Below are 14,238 nucleotides of genomic sequence, written 5' to 3'. Positions count from 1 at the left end.
TTCGAACTCGTGACTTGCAAACATTTGCGGCGAACTACATAACGCCTCAGCCCACTCGGCTACGAAGCCGGATCCGCAGGCCTTCCTAATATAGGGTATATATTGCACAACCAGTTTACACTTTTATTTAGTTTTGGCATTTCAAGCAGCTTAGGTGACTATTTGTTGTACTGCGCTCGTGCAGTAAGCGTCGCCCGAGTTTCCACAGTAGCTCACGTCTAGCAATTGCATTTCGTAGACGGAAAAGCGTTCGCAGATGCGTAGTCGTGCTGCTGACCGCTGTTCTTGTTCGCCCAGCGCAAAAAAGTGCTTCCCGCGCCCTAGTTTTACGCTGTACGGTAAATAAAAAGCTGAGACACAAGTGGTAGCCCCGTGAAACGCCTCGTTAATCAGTCAGAAGCGTTTAAAAAGCCGCCCGCATCTTCCCACGGGGGAAACTCGAGTAAATGCGTCGCATCTACTCGAGTCAAGCAAAGCGTCACGTCAAGCGAAAGCCAAGCAAAGACGCCCTTGACTGAATTCCGAACGCGCGCTCCGCCGCTTATATACGTTGAGGGGACTGCGTAAGCCGGTCCCAGTCGACGACGTTGGCGTACTTGTAAAGCGGCGTGGACTCTAGGTGTCTGAGCCAAGCGCGGATGTTGCTTCACCGGAGAACGGCACAGCGGTTATATGCGCAGCGCGCCCGAAGGAGAGGAAACCGCGGAAGACAGAGTACTGCACATGCGCCGGCCCCAGCGCGTCTGCCGCGGCTATACGCAACGTGCCGCGGCTATGACGCAACACAATCCAACACAATCCACTTTAATCCAATCCAATCCAAATCCAATCCAATCTAAGCTAAGCCAAGCCAATCCAATCGAATCCAATCCAATGCCCCTCGGGAGAGAGTGTTCGAATCCAATCCAATGCCCCTCGCGAGAGAGTGTTCGCTATCGCCTCGACTCGACGCGCATGCGCAGTGAGCGTGCGGACTACGGACGCCAACGCGGGTGACATCGTGAGTTACTGAAATGCTCTGCATTTAAAATATCAGTTGCTTTTATTTATTTAGTACCTATATTAACTTCGCTGACTCTTCTCCCGCCTTCAAGAGGCCTTATATTTTCCTACTGGCGTACCAGTCAGCGAAGCGTCGCATGTGCGCTTGTGCAGCGCCTGTGTGAAGCGACTTTGACTTGGAGCTAGATACAGTGTACAAACCAACCAAGTAAAGAAAGGCACATTCTTCCATTCACAAACGTGTCCTGGCTTCGTTTCAACTAAGCGAACGAATTGCAACCAAGCAATTTTTTTTAACCTCCTTGATTGCGACGACCCGCCGGCGGCCGGCGGACGAACCGCTGGGCCGACTGACTCTGTCTGAAGGCCGGGGAGCCGTGCAGTAGCGCAGCCAGCCAATTGCCACCTCATCCCCTCCTGACGTCACACGAAAACGCCACAGAAAATGGGCGAGCGTAAAGAGAGGAGGACAGCATTTTCGAATTAGTTTTTCTACTAAATAAAATCGCGTAAACGCGCCTAGAGTGGTCGAAACATGGCCTGGGGACTCCGGACTACAATTTGCGCTAGTAATCCCGCAATGTTTACATATCACTTCAGTGTCCCTTTAACGGGTAACTCACTGCACGGGGCCAGAGGCGGCAGCGGCGGCAGTGCTCGCACAACATGGCGCCCGAGCACGGACGACGCCGGTTACGCTCCGGCCATGGAGGAAAGTTCTGCCGGCTAGTCTGCCGCGACGGTCAGCTCCCGTGGTCCGCTCAGCGTGTCCGGCGAGTGAAGCGGGACCCCGTCCCGATAACGCCGCTAGCGTTGGAGCGCGCCACGCACGCGCAATGGTGCTCCCGCTTGCTATCGGAGCGGAGCGGGTCGTCAAAAGCGGTCAGCTAAAACGCGCTATTATACAGTGCAAACGAGAATCTGCGAGAAGCATATTCGTAAAAATACACGGTGCATTTCGCGCAAAGAAGGTGGAATGATCGCTCCCCTGCTTTTAATGCGTAACATTCTATGCCGAGTATACCCCACAGCCGAGGACCTTGTAACGCCCTGCGTTTCCACAGAAATGCAGATTTGACGAAAGTAATGCCTGTAATCGCTATGACAGCGTAAATGGAGATAACGGGTAGGACAGAATTGTTAAAAGCCAAAAATAAGAAAAATAGGAAATATAAATAAAAGCTTCTCAAAAATGGTCCGACAAGATCTAAAATATGCATTTTATACATCTCCCCAAAAACCGAAGACTAAACAAAACAATTCCGCAAAATAATGTTGGCAATACGAATAAAATATAACGTTAGCGAACCAACTCTGCAGTACGCCTTGCATCTTCGAGAGAAAAAATAACACAATTAGCGAAGTAAGGGCACTTATTCGCTATAATGGTATAAATTTACATAATTAGCGAAAAGAAACAAGAGTAAACTTTAAAATAATGTAATAATCCAACATCTTTCGCTACTCATGGCCATATTTTGCCGTAAAGAACTCACACTCTAGACACGCCTCATAAGAATGCTATGGAATAGTAAATAATTCTATGAATTTCTGCAGATTTTTAATCTATCGACCCTGCAAGCGGGTCGATGTCAGTGAATCGATCCCTTTTGGTGTTCCTACCTTACTGTAATCGGTTCGGCTCGCTTATAGCAACCTGACAGAAATCGATACTGCCTTACTTTATAGCCAAAATATCTCTAAAAGCAAAAAAAAAAAAAAAACCAGCCGTATTGAACGTTAACCAGGCAGAGCTGGGAAAGCTTTAATAAGGACTTGTCGTTGCCAATGGCACTCGGCTCTTCGTGATTGTGAGCACAATTATGAAAATAGAGAATGCCATCTCTCCTTGTTGATAATGCCCTTTTTTGGCAGCGTTGCTTCAAATATCTTGTGATAACTCCAAGTGATCCCGTTAAAAACGGCCTTGATGAATGACGCAGCTGCCTAGATAAAGACAGGTTTTCTATACAAACCATTTAGAAATCCCGTCATAAGTCTTGTCCCTTTCTTCTGTTTTATTCAAGGAAGCCTTCAGCCGGCTTTTTTTTGTATTCGATTGATTTATTTGATTGATTGTAGTGTCTAACGCGCCAAAGCAACGCAGGCGATGAGGCGGACCGTAGTGGAGGGCTCCGGATTAATTTTGTCCACCTAAGGGTCATTAACGTGCGCAACACCCCGCATGGGGGTACAAGAAAACTACCGCCAAGGGAAGGAAACTGGAAACGCTGATCTGCAACTCCGGGTATACGATCCTCAACAACGCCAACGAATTCACCAGGGAAGGCAACTCAGTCGAACGAGATACCAACCCAGACTTGACGCTGTACAAGAGAGCCTACAAGTGTAGCTGGACGAACACACGGGAAACACTAACGAGTGATCACTTCATTATAGGGACCCAGTTAAGTATTCGAGGACTCAAGAAAGAGAGAAAGTCCATCCGTCTCACAAATTGGCACAAATTTCGGCACAGCGAGGATCAAGAAACACCCCTTCCGGATCTCGATCAGTGGGTAGGGCAACTGCAAGTGCGAATGGACAAAACTTCCACAGAAGTCCAAGCCAACGAACAGTACCCCGATGTAGACGCCCATCTTCTACATATATGGGAAGCGCGGCATGGACTTGTTAAGAGGTGGAAAAAACAAAAACATAATAAAAGACTCAAGCTCAGGATTGCCCGTATCTCCAAAGAAGCGCAGGATTATGCAGAGGCGCTTACACGTACCAACTGGCATAACCTGTGCGAGAAGCTCAACGGCAACCTCAGCGCCAAACGTACGTGGTCACTTTTACGCAGCCTCATACAGCCAAACCAGTCCACGACAGACAAAGCTAAGGACATAACTCGCCTGCTACACAGACAAAACAAAGATCCGGGACAGACACTGGAGGAACTAGCCAGCATATACCTACCTCCCAAAGATGACCCGGAATATCGAGACTATGCAGGAGACGCAAACGATCTTCAATACTTGAATGGTCCCATTACCATAGAGGAAATACAGGCTGCCCTGGAGTTCACGAAACGCAACACGACACCGGGACCGGACGGAATACAGTACAAGCTCATCAAAAATCTCTCGGATGAGGACTATGCCCGCCTTGCAGCCTTCATGAATCAAGCCTGGGAACAAGGCGAGATCCCGATAGCATGGAAGACGGCTCGGGTCATACTAATACCTAAACCAGGAAAAAAACTCGATCTCCACAATTTAAGGCCAATATCATTAACGTCCTGTTTGGGCAAGCTCATGGAAAAGGTAATATTAATCAGGCTCTCCAAGTACCTCGAGGACACGAACGCTCTTCCGCACACGCTCATTGGCTACAGAGAGAGGATCTCGGCACAGGACTGCCTTCTCCAACTCAAGGAAGATATATTAGACGACCCCAGCACTGCTCAAACCCGAGCGGTCCTCGCCTTAGACCTCTCGAAGGCATTTGATAATGTCTCGCATGACCTAATACTGGCCAACTTGCAAGAAACAAACTGCGGCTCAAAAATTTACAACTATGTGCGGAGCTTTCTGCGTGACCGGATGACAACACTCACGTTGGGACCAATCGAGTCCCGTGCAAAGGAAGCCTCCAATCGTGGCACACCTCAGGGTTCCATACTATCACCCCTCCTTTTTAATATCGCGATGAAGAACCTACCAGCGCAACTTAACCGCATCGGTGATATCAAGCATGCAATATATGCCGATGACATCACCATATGGACAACAAAAGGCTCCCCAGCACAAGTCGAAGAAGCACTTCAACAATCGGCCGAAGAGGTCGAGCGCTACGCCAGTAGCGGTGGCCTCGCCTGTTCTGCTGAAAAATCAGAGCTTCTCGTTGTAACTAAGCACAATAGCAAGCAACAACAAGTCCAGCTGAAGGTGATACTGCAAGGCAGAGCCATACCCCAGCGTTCGCACATCAAAGTACTCAGATTGACACTACAAAGCAACGGAAAAGCCAACCATACGGTCCGGAAACTCTTAGATCAGGGAAATCAGGTGATACACATGCTCCGAAGAATTACGAACAGGCACCGGAGTCTTCGGGAAGCTGATGTCCTTCGCCTTAACGCAGCTCTCATCACTTCCAGGATACTTTATCATTTGCCATACCAAAATCTCAACAAATCTGAACTCAAAAGCATAGAGGTGCTTTTAAGAAAGGCCCGTAAGATCGCACTCGGAGTGCCCACGTATACCTCAACAAAGGCACTGGAAGACACCGGCACAACAAATTCTTTGGAGGAACTGCTTAACGCGCACAAAATCAATCAGCTACAACGACTGCGAAGCACGGCACAGGGCATAAGCATCCTTCACAACCTAGGATACGACACCAGCCAATATGAGGGAAGCACGTACGGACAACTGGAGCCTTACATACGGGGGAAAATCTGCACTGCTCCTCTACCCCGCAATATGCATCCGGAGAGGAACAGGGAAAGACGAAACCTTCGTGTTAAGGCCATCCTGAAGCAGATCAACAAGACCGAGCCACAACCCGAACTCTACTACACTGACGCCAGCCTCCTAGATGGGACGGGTGTCACCGTTGTCGTAGACGGAAGTCATACCCTCATCACAGCAGCCACAGAACTTGACCTCAATGCAACCGTCGATGTGGAGACTAGGGCAATCGCGCGTGCTATAGAGCACTCTTGCCGTTCTGTGCCAGACACCGGTACAGTGTACATCTACACCGACTCTCAATCTGCATGCCGGCAACTTATCTGCAACCGAATGCACAGAAATACCGCTCACATACTGAACAAGGTACTCGCTTCAAGTCAAAAGTGCTACAAGGTAATCTGGGTACCTGGGCACGAAGGCATGCCAGGAAATGAGAGCGCACACGCACTTGCCCGAGCGTTAAACCACCGGGCGCCTGAGCATGCACTTCCACATTCAAGTGAACGTAGGTCGCAACCAGGACCTCAAGAACCAGTTGACACCAGGGACCTGCTACGGACAGCCCGTCAAAACAGACAAAAGTACCCAACACCACACAAAACACTCACTCGTCGGGAATCCGCTGTACTAAGGCAAATTCAAACAAACACGCTACCTACTGTACACCTAACACACCGATTTCAACGATTACCGGGTACCCCCAAGTGTGCTAACTGCGGGGACTACCCTAGCATCTATCACACTCTCTGGACATGCACACAGAACCCTAACCTTTCCCCCATACCCAATCCTACCCCCACTTCATGGGAAAGAAGGCTGGCCGACTCTAGCGCGGAAGTGCAAAGAACACTCATTGAACGCGCAGAGAAGGCCCTGTCGGCTATCCCGGGAGCTCCGGACTAGGGGATCCTTGCAAAAATAAAGTTTTCTTCTTCTTCTTCAGCCACCGCGGCGGTTTTTTCTTTTTTTTTTTTTTGTATTCGCTCTTCATTCTCACCCTCCGTTTACCGATCTCAAGGAAAGGACAAAACCGTACAATAAGCAATAACACGAACGCGTTAATTTCAAGTTAAGCCAAATTTACATTATTTTTACTTCTCGTCTCTTTATATTAGCCACATGGCGAATTCCCATAAAAAGATTCGAGCTGAGACCCCGTGCTAAAAATGCTCAGTGAGCAAGCGAGATATTCTGACGCTTCATCCTCAGCTCTTCTCTACTTCTCTTAGTGGGCGTTTCGTCTGCATCATTGCCCATCTGTTTGTTTCTCTTTTTTTAAGTAAAAATACTCCGCCATAGAACTTCATTACTGCAGTATGACTCACCCAACCTCTCATCCTTCGCTGTGACGTATCTGTCTACCTCGCTGTTAATGAGCAGACTCCGGAGGCTTCGCCATATCAGGGTCAAGACGACGTTTGATTTGTTTGTTTGTTTTATCGCAGTTTTCTTTCCTGTCTCTCCGAGTATTATTTTTGGCTACGCCGGCCGGCGAGCCGCCGAGGTGTGACACGCTTGCCAGGAGGCGAGATTGTCAGGGCGTCCAGTCGCAGTGATTACCAACATCTCCCCGACAGCGGTTTTACAAAGAAGCAAGCTGCACTATTAAAATACTGCCACTGTCAACGAGTTCATGCATCCGCACGAGCTGTAGCGTTGTTGGCGAAGATGACACATACATCCCACTCACAGAAATTTTTCTTAGTGCGACCATGGCGAAAATTGCTCCGCTTGCTGCCCTTCAGCTGCAACGTGTGTAGCACGCAGAGGTACGCTACACAGACGCAGAAATGCTGCACTAATACTGCAGAATAGAACGCTTTTTCGGTTGAGTATGTCGAGAAGAGAACTTCACGCGTGGCACCGGTAACCCTTCCTGGGCGGATGATACCGGCGCAGCTTTCGCATCTTCTCGTGATTCTTTGCTCCGTGCTCTGTCCCTTAACTGGTCTCCTGATGACCAACCGTACGAAGACCCAAGTTTTCTGCATGCTCTAGGTGTTTTTTTTTTTTTTTTTCAATTAACAGTGGCCTGGCAAGGGTAGCGTGAGGTGGGGTTTGCACTCCCCCCCCCCAAAAAAATAAATAAATAAATAAATAAAAAAATCCCTGATCATTCTTAACGAGTCGTATCTAACGAGTGAGTGATCAACACCTTCCCTTCTTCCCCTTCAGCAACTACGGCCACGGGCGCCTCCCCCATCTTTATAAATTTTATTCAAATTTTCTCTCTCTCTCTCTCTCTCTCTCTCTCTCTCTCTCTCTCTCTCTCTCTCTCTCTCTCTCTCTCTCTCTCTCTCTCTCTCTCTCTCTCTCTCTCTCTCTCTCTCTCTCTCTCTCTCTCTCTCTCTCCACCTGATGCCCCCGCCAAAGCTTTTTGCCAATTAAACATCACGATAACCTGTTTTCTTGTCTCCTGAAGCCGAACAAGCATGACAACTTAAGGTACCTGCAGATATATCATTTCCAGAAATTTCTTAAGGCGTGCATACTTAGTGCGCCAAAATAAGGAACAAAGAGAAACGTGTGCTGTTCATTTTGTCTCATTTAAATGTTGACAGCCCACACTGACTAACAAACACGTGCGGGTAGGGACAATAATAGAGAAAAAGAAGAAGTTGCGAACGCCCGTGGTTCTGAATCTTTTCTGTCAAAAAGCGACTCAGGCTGCCTTTGCAAACTCAGCGCAGGTGGTAATGAACGTCACAAAAGGAGAGGAGATCCCGCCGAGGGTGACTCGGAGGATGCGAAACACATATATATCGGGGTGTCGAAGGGGAACGAACCTGAACCAAAATCCGTAACTGATGCGATATTTGGTCAGGAACTGAACCCGACCAAAACCGTCAGTTTTTGAGCCCGCTGATTCCGGAACAGCACGGAACACGAAAAAAAAAAAAAAACTGCTCCCGCTGCATGACAAAACGGTTCGGCCTCGCGGTGTTGAAAAACCGTGGTTAATGCCACTTCTTACATCTGAGTAGCTGGCCAGAGCACTTCGTCGGGACAACTTATCTGTCTTTATGTTTTAGTAAAGGTTTCTTCTCTTTATTGTGTTTTACTGCACTGCAACGTATTAGTACTAGAATGTACAGTTTATGGAAGTACCTAGCCAATGATCAAAACGGCGATCTGCGAGCGTGCCCTTCACGAGAATATTTCCGGAATCAAGTTCTCTCAGTTCGCGCCACCTACGAAAACATCAACCTGCTTGATTTTTCACTGTTTGATACATTGATCAAAATAAATTACCCGTAACTTGCTCAGTTTATGACCAATGCTCAGTTACGTGGCCAGCCCCGTTAGCCTGTGTCCAGACAGACATGTTTTCTGTGTGCTAAAAAAACAATTCATGGCCGAGTGCTTATCATTCCCGCCTCAAAAACAAAACAGCCTGCATAGGCTTGATACCCAAGGTTTCGGAAGTGAAAACACTTTTTTTTTATTTCAATCAACCACTCGGAAGTGCATGCGCTATGATATGCCGGTGACTGAGACACGGCGATGGATTATGACCCTGCACATACGCGGAGAACGCGTACCCTGTATAAAAGTAAATTTATAATAAACGTGTACCCTGTATAAAAGTACCGTTATAACAAGCTATTGGCAGCTACCATGGCAAGAATAGCTGTGCTACCATCCACCGGTATGTAAATAAATATACGAGCCACTGATTCGGGTACTGGCAATAGCAATTACGTAAATTAGATGGTTTCATTAAACCAAGCTGTGGACGCCCACCCATGATGCTCAGCCGGAAAAATACCACCGCGGAGTGTCGAAACTCATTTATGCTGTACCGTTTCTTGCTTTCTGGTGCATCTTAGCGTCAATTAGGTTGACATTGAAAATGGCGGGAAAATGCGGCATACTGCACACGACCACTACTGTTTACGTAGCATTGTCTCACCTTCATATCCAGATGGAGGACATTTTTCGAGTGCATGTAGTCAATGCCTTCGCATATCTGCCTCACGAAGATGGCGCAGGCCTTCTCGGTCAACACAAAGTCGTCATCAATCACCCTCTCAAAAAGCTCGCCGCCTTCGATTCTGAAAGAGAAAAATAAGAAAGAACGCGCGAAACAGGTATGTACAATTATTTATGACTGCTAAATATAGACGGACACCTTGTTATTGCTTTCGAGTTCGCAAAGAGAAAACCACAACGTGTTCCACCCGTTGATGTCATCATTGGGTGGCGTCAAAGCGAACGCCCTCAGCTCGGTTTCTGGCTGGCGCGTTCCTCGCAAGGTCAGCCTAAACCGAGAACGGGGCTAAATTAACCCTTGCCTTCGGAACTTCCTGGTTCCTGGGGCGCACGCTCGGAGCCGAAGATAGAGGCACAACTGTCAATTTACTACTGCTGACGGTGGTGGCTCCAAGGTTAGGCAACCGAAGGCACCTCCGACAACATAATAAGCTACAGTTAAACCGCCGGCCGTCGCTACGTTTCAGGGGCGAAACACCATTAGGACCTCGCTTTGTCCGTGGCTTGTCCCTTGGCGTTCGTGTACAAAGTGTTGCGCATGCGCGAGGAGCATTGGATTAGATTGGATTCGATTGGCTTATATTGTATCGGGTTGGACTTGGGTTGGATTGGATTGCATTGTATTAGATTAAATTGAATTGTATCGGATTGGATTGGATTGGAATTATGTATACTGTACACACGCGTTGTCACTCATTTACATGCGCAAGCGGGCAATGCCGCGGGTGATTTACGGTAAGAACGATCCCCAGTGCTTCGCCTACTCGTCATGATTCTTTTGGTAGAGATGCGTGATTTTTTAGATGACTTTTTTATTTAAATGAACTAGTAAATGCTTTGTTTTGTGTCCAATTAGCCCTGGCTAGAAATTTCCCTACAGGACTGTTCAATAACCCTACCCCCCCTTATATTTTAACCCAATGCATTAAAACTGGAAATTACAGTTAATAACCACGGGTTTTATCTAGCCCTCACATAAAACAACGTGACAACGTTTCGTATACGAGCATACCTTTTTTGCAAGTTCTAAAGTTATTATCAAGATGCGCACGCTGTCGAACACACACCTTATACTCGTGCTTATTTTTCTCCCGTGCGCATTAGCGCCAGTTTGCTTGACTGCCCCGAAAGTTGAGAATGCGCATTCTTAAAGGGATGCCATTCTAAGCTGCAGCCGTATCGCTCTGTTTGTTTTACTTCTTCCTACGTTAAGAGAACGTAACCGACCGGGGCGACTAAATTTGCCACAGAGCCGCGGAGAGAGCGGCCATCGAGCGCCCACGCACACACGCATACGGCCAAGCGGCCATATGCCTCGTCCTAGCTCTTGGGAAATGAGACTGTCCAGGCGCTACAGCAGTCAACAAATAAAGGATCCTCCAACAAACAAAGCGGTTACGTAAGTTCTCCGGCGCAGTCTATCCGCGGTCCATGCCAAATACGCCACGACAGGAGAGGTACCCCCAGCTCGGCCGCTTTCTTCTCGAATTCAAACCTTAGGAAACAAGGCCGAGCGCTGTTTTGATTCAACAATCCCTTTTCGTGCTCGGGTCAGAGCCCCGCCCGCGCGACACATGGCACTCGAAATCAGACAGAGGTCAACAGAAGTGAAAATTGCGAGACGGGTGCGTGCAGAGCGGCAGAAAATACGAGCCGCCTTATTCGCGGGCGTGGGAGGAACTCTACTACGGGCGGGGGAGGAACTGTTTTTGCCGCCGCCGCCGCCAAGCTTTCGAGGCACGGCACGTGGTCGCATGGGGACCGGGGGCTCGTGAATGGAGCAGCAGGCTCCCTGCCCGCGCCGCGTGCCGGTCAACAGAAATCGCAGCGAGCGGCGGCGTTGCTGTCACCGAGGAGAGCACGGCGGGGCTGACAGCGCGGGGGGGGACCGCTATTCTGGGCCGGGCACTTGGCAGCGTTCCCGGGCCGCGGCACTGGGTCGCGCGGCGAACAAAAGGCCGCCAGGCTTCCTTGGCATGCGCCGAAGAGCTCGGCCCTTGAAGGTTAGAGCCGGCTTTAAATACACGCCGCGCCAAGCCAACGCGGCACCGCACAGCAGCCGCACAGCCTGTGAGCGGAAGCCGAGCGGGCTTTGTCTTCCCTGCCAGGAGAGAAGAGCAAGGCCACAGCGGCAGCGCAGCCACGGCCGGCCGATCTTCGCATACCAGCCACGAGAAACAGGCTACCGCACTGCTCTCCTTGTCTCTGCAAATTTCTTCATCCGTAACCGATCCGTTCTCCTCTACATTTTTCTGTTACCACATACTAGCTGTCTCGTAGTTTGATCTCTTACGTGTTGCACGCTGCCCAGGGGGCAATAGAACGCTTCCAGTGAAGTTCACCCATATAAGGCAGAGGTAGAGAGTAAAAGCTCCTAGTTGAGGAAGAAGATGCGGTCACTGACCAAGTCAAGGTAACAATAGAAAAAATGTGGAACGCTTCACGATTTTGCGTGTAATCCGTGCACACCAGCCATGCTAACCTGAGGCCAGAAGCGTGAAAATCGTAAAGCGTTCCACATTTTTTTCTGTTTTACCATGATCGTCAGTGACTGCATCTTCTTCCTCATCATGATACCTGACCCGACGAACTTTCGTCGAACGCTTGACTACATAAAAGCTCCTAGGTGGCTCACAGTTCCAGGATGAGGATCATCTGCTTCTTGGAGTCGTCGAAGGCGTCGTAGAGCTGCAGCAGGCGCGGGTGCTGCAGCGAGCGCATGATCTCCACCTCTCGCTCCACGTCGGCGCGGTCGTCGGGCCGCTGGGTCAGGATGAACTTGGCCGCCAGGATGCGGCCCGTCTTCTTCTCCTCGCACCGATACACCGTGCCGAACTTGCCCCTGCGAGCGCCAGACAAGCCGGCTATGAAGCAGTCACTGAACGACTCTGTGCACTCTGGCTGGAGCAGAGGCTCTTTTTGCCTCGTCGGATGAAGGACCCAGAATGGATACGGAAGCTGGTGTGCAGATACGAGTAGAAACGCGATGCCTCATATTTCATGCGCCAAGAGATTTCGAAGTGAGGCTTACTGAATCCGCTCGGAATTGCATGAGATACAGGAATATCTCAGGTAGATGTCTTGCTCTCATCGATCTATCTGCCTTTACGTTACACGTACGCCTGAAGCACATGGATGACCTTAGATTGCTTTCCTAGCGTTCGCACCATGCATGCGCGTCAGTTTAAAAGGAGGTCGGACAATTCCGCATCTGTTAGGGGCCCCCACAAACCATTCTTTCGACGTCAGCCTATGGTCACTCTTTTTTGAGAAGGCGTTCTAATGCTCTCCGTGGAGATGTTGGAAGTGAAGTAAAGTGCATAATTGTTGCTTGTTTTTGAACAGCAAAGCTCTTGATCAAATCGTTTGTGTATGGTATCCGCACTTAAAAATACTAACAAAATACCGAGTGCTCGTGCACGCGTGCCTCGAGCGCACGTTTCTCAAGCTGAGCCTACCCATTTAGGGAGCTTGACCAACATTGGCCACAAAAAAACTGCAGCGTTCTCCGTAGCGTTGCAACACTTGGTCAAGCGAGAAAGACACGCCATAGCGTAAGCCCCTTTTTCGTTCGTCCTCGTGTCGTCGTGCGCATGCGCTCTGTGCCGTAGAAGAGCCGCGACTTCAAGTTCGAAGCTACTGCAGGTGATCATTGAATCCATATGGCCTGGCCGCGGATAGTTCGCGCGGCCGAGGAAGAGGCCGTGCTCCGAGAGGCTCGGCGGGCCAAGCATTCGCTGGAGACGATAAGTCGCGCTTGCAGGGTGGCGCACGAAAACGTCGACCAAAAGGACGAGCTCACTCTTCTGGCATTGCTCAACATAAGGTCACTTAAATGCCATGCCGCCAACGTCAACCGCGATGCCACAGTGACACTAAAACTCAACTTTGTGTGCGTCAGTGATCACCTACAACAGCTTCGCAATTAAAGTCTTGCGCAATAGTGCAAGCTTCCCTGATTTTTTTAATTACAAATCCCTTTGCCGAAGCTTCAGTTGCGCAACCCACTCTTCATAGCAAATCGATTGCCTGTAAATAACTGGTTCTATGTAGACATAGCACTAAATGCCGCCAACTGTCCACACTTACTTCAATTACGTGCGGGCGTCTAACACAGATCGATTTTTCACAAATATCACCACTTTCAACGGAGCTGCCTCTGATCAGCAAGCTGTACTATCATTTTGAACGCAAAATGATAGTACAACATCTTCAAATATAAACCAAGGGTCGTACTAAGATCTTAGAAGAAGCCCACATTGAAATTTTACCATAATAAGAAATATTTTCACTGTTAGGCTATACCACATTTTAGCACAGAAATTTTACAATATTATTATTGTTTACATTTTATAGCTGTGTATTAATCAATCTGAGCTTATTGTAGCGACTTTGTTAAAACGGGCTCAAGAACTGAAACCCTTCCCGTTCCAGCGTGGTATAACGTCGTACACTTACATAGGTTGATAAAAGCAATTATGTGTCGTAGGCTTCATACAAAATATAAAGGACCGATGGCAGGTGAACGCTGCCAAAGTGTAACAGTGCATTCAGAGCCTCAAAGTCGGTTTAATTATGTTTACCTGCACAGCTCCGACGCTCCGCAAAGCAATGTCATCCGTAACTATTTCAACATTGAAATTCGTTTCGGGGTATATTTTGTACGATGCAGTATTTAACGACTTACCTTCCGAGTTCATCTCTGAGCGTGTATTCTGCTTTAACGTCCTGATTTTTCTTTAATTTCACCTGGCGTGGTTCGAACGGGGGCTCGGCCTCTGTAAGGGACAAATATCGTTTTATGTGGCTTTTGGACGCA

At 48.7% G+C, this 14,238-nt stretch overlaps 1 protein-coding gene across 2 annotated transcripts in view; it reads right to left on the bottom strand.

Annotated features, from left to right (window-relative positions):
- The window catches only part of LOC144173990 (myosin light chain kinase, smooth muscle-like), a 49,955-nt gene that overhangs the window by 11,012 nt on the left and 24,705 nt on the right, over positions 1-14,238 (bottom strand). For both annotated transcript variants that reach the window (XM_077702385.1, XM_077702386.1), the window contains exons 3-5: positions 14,107-14,197; positions 12,055-12,261; positions 9,340-9,481 (exon numbers count right to left, since the gene is read on the bottom strand). In XM_077702385.1, coding sequence (XP_077558511.1) covers positions 9,340-9,481; positions 12,055-12,261; positions 14,107-14,197 — 440 coding nt within the window. The remainder of the gene's footprint in view (positions 1-9,339; positions 9,482-12,054; positions 12,262-14,106; positions 14,198-14,238) is intronic.

Source organism: Haemaphysalis longicornis, unplaced genomic scaffold (genome assembly GCF_048455015.1).
Source record: "Haemaphysalis longicornis isolate Haplotype H1 unplaced genomic scaffold, Haemaphysalis longicornis Haplotype H1 scaffold_3, whole genome shotgun sequence".
Taxonomy (NCBI): domain Eukaryota; kingdom Metazoa; phylum Arthropoda; class Arachnida; order Ixodida; family Ixodidae; genus Haemaphysalis; species Haemaphysalis longicornis.
This window is presented reverse-complemented; position numbering and strand designations above follow the sequence as displayed.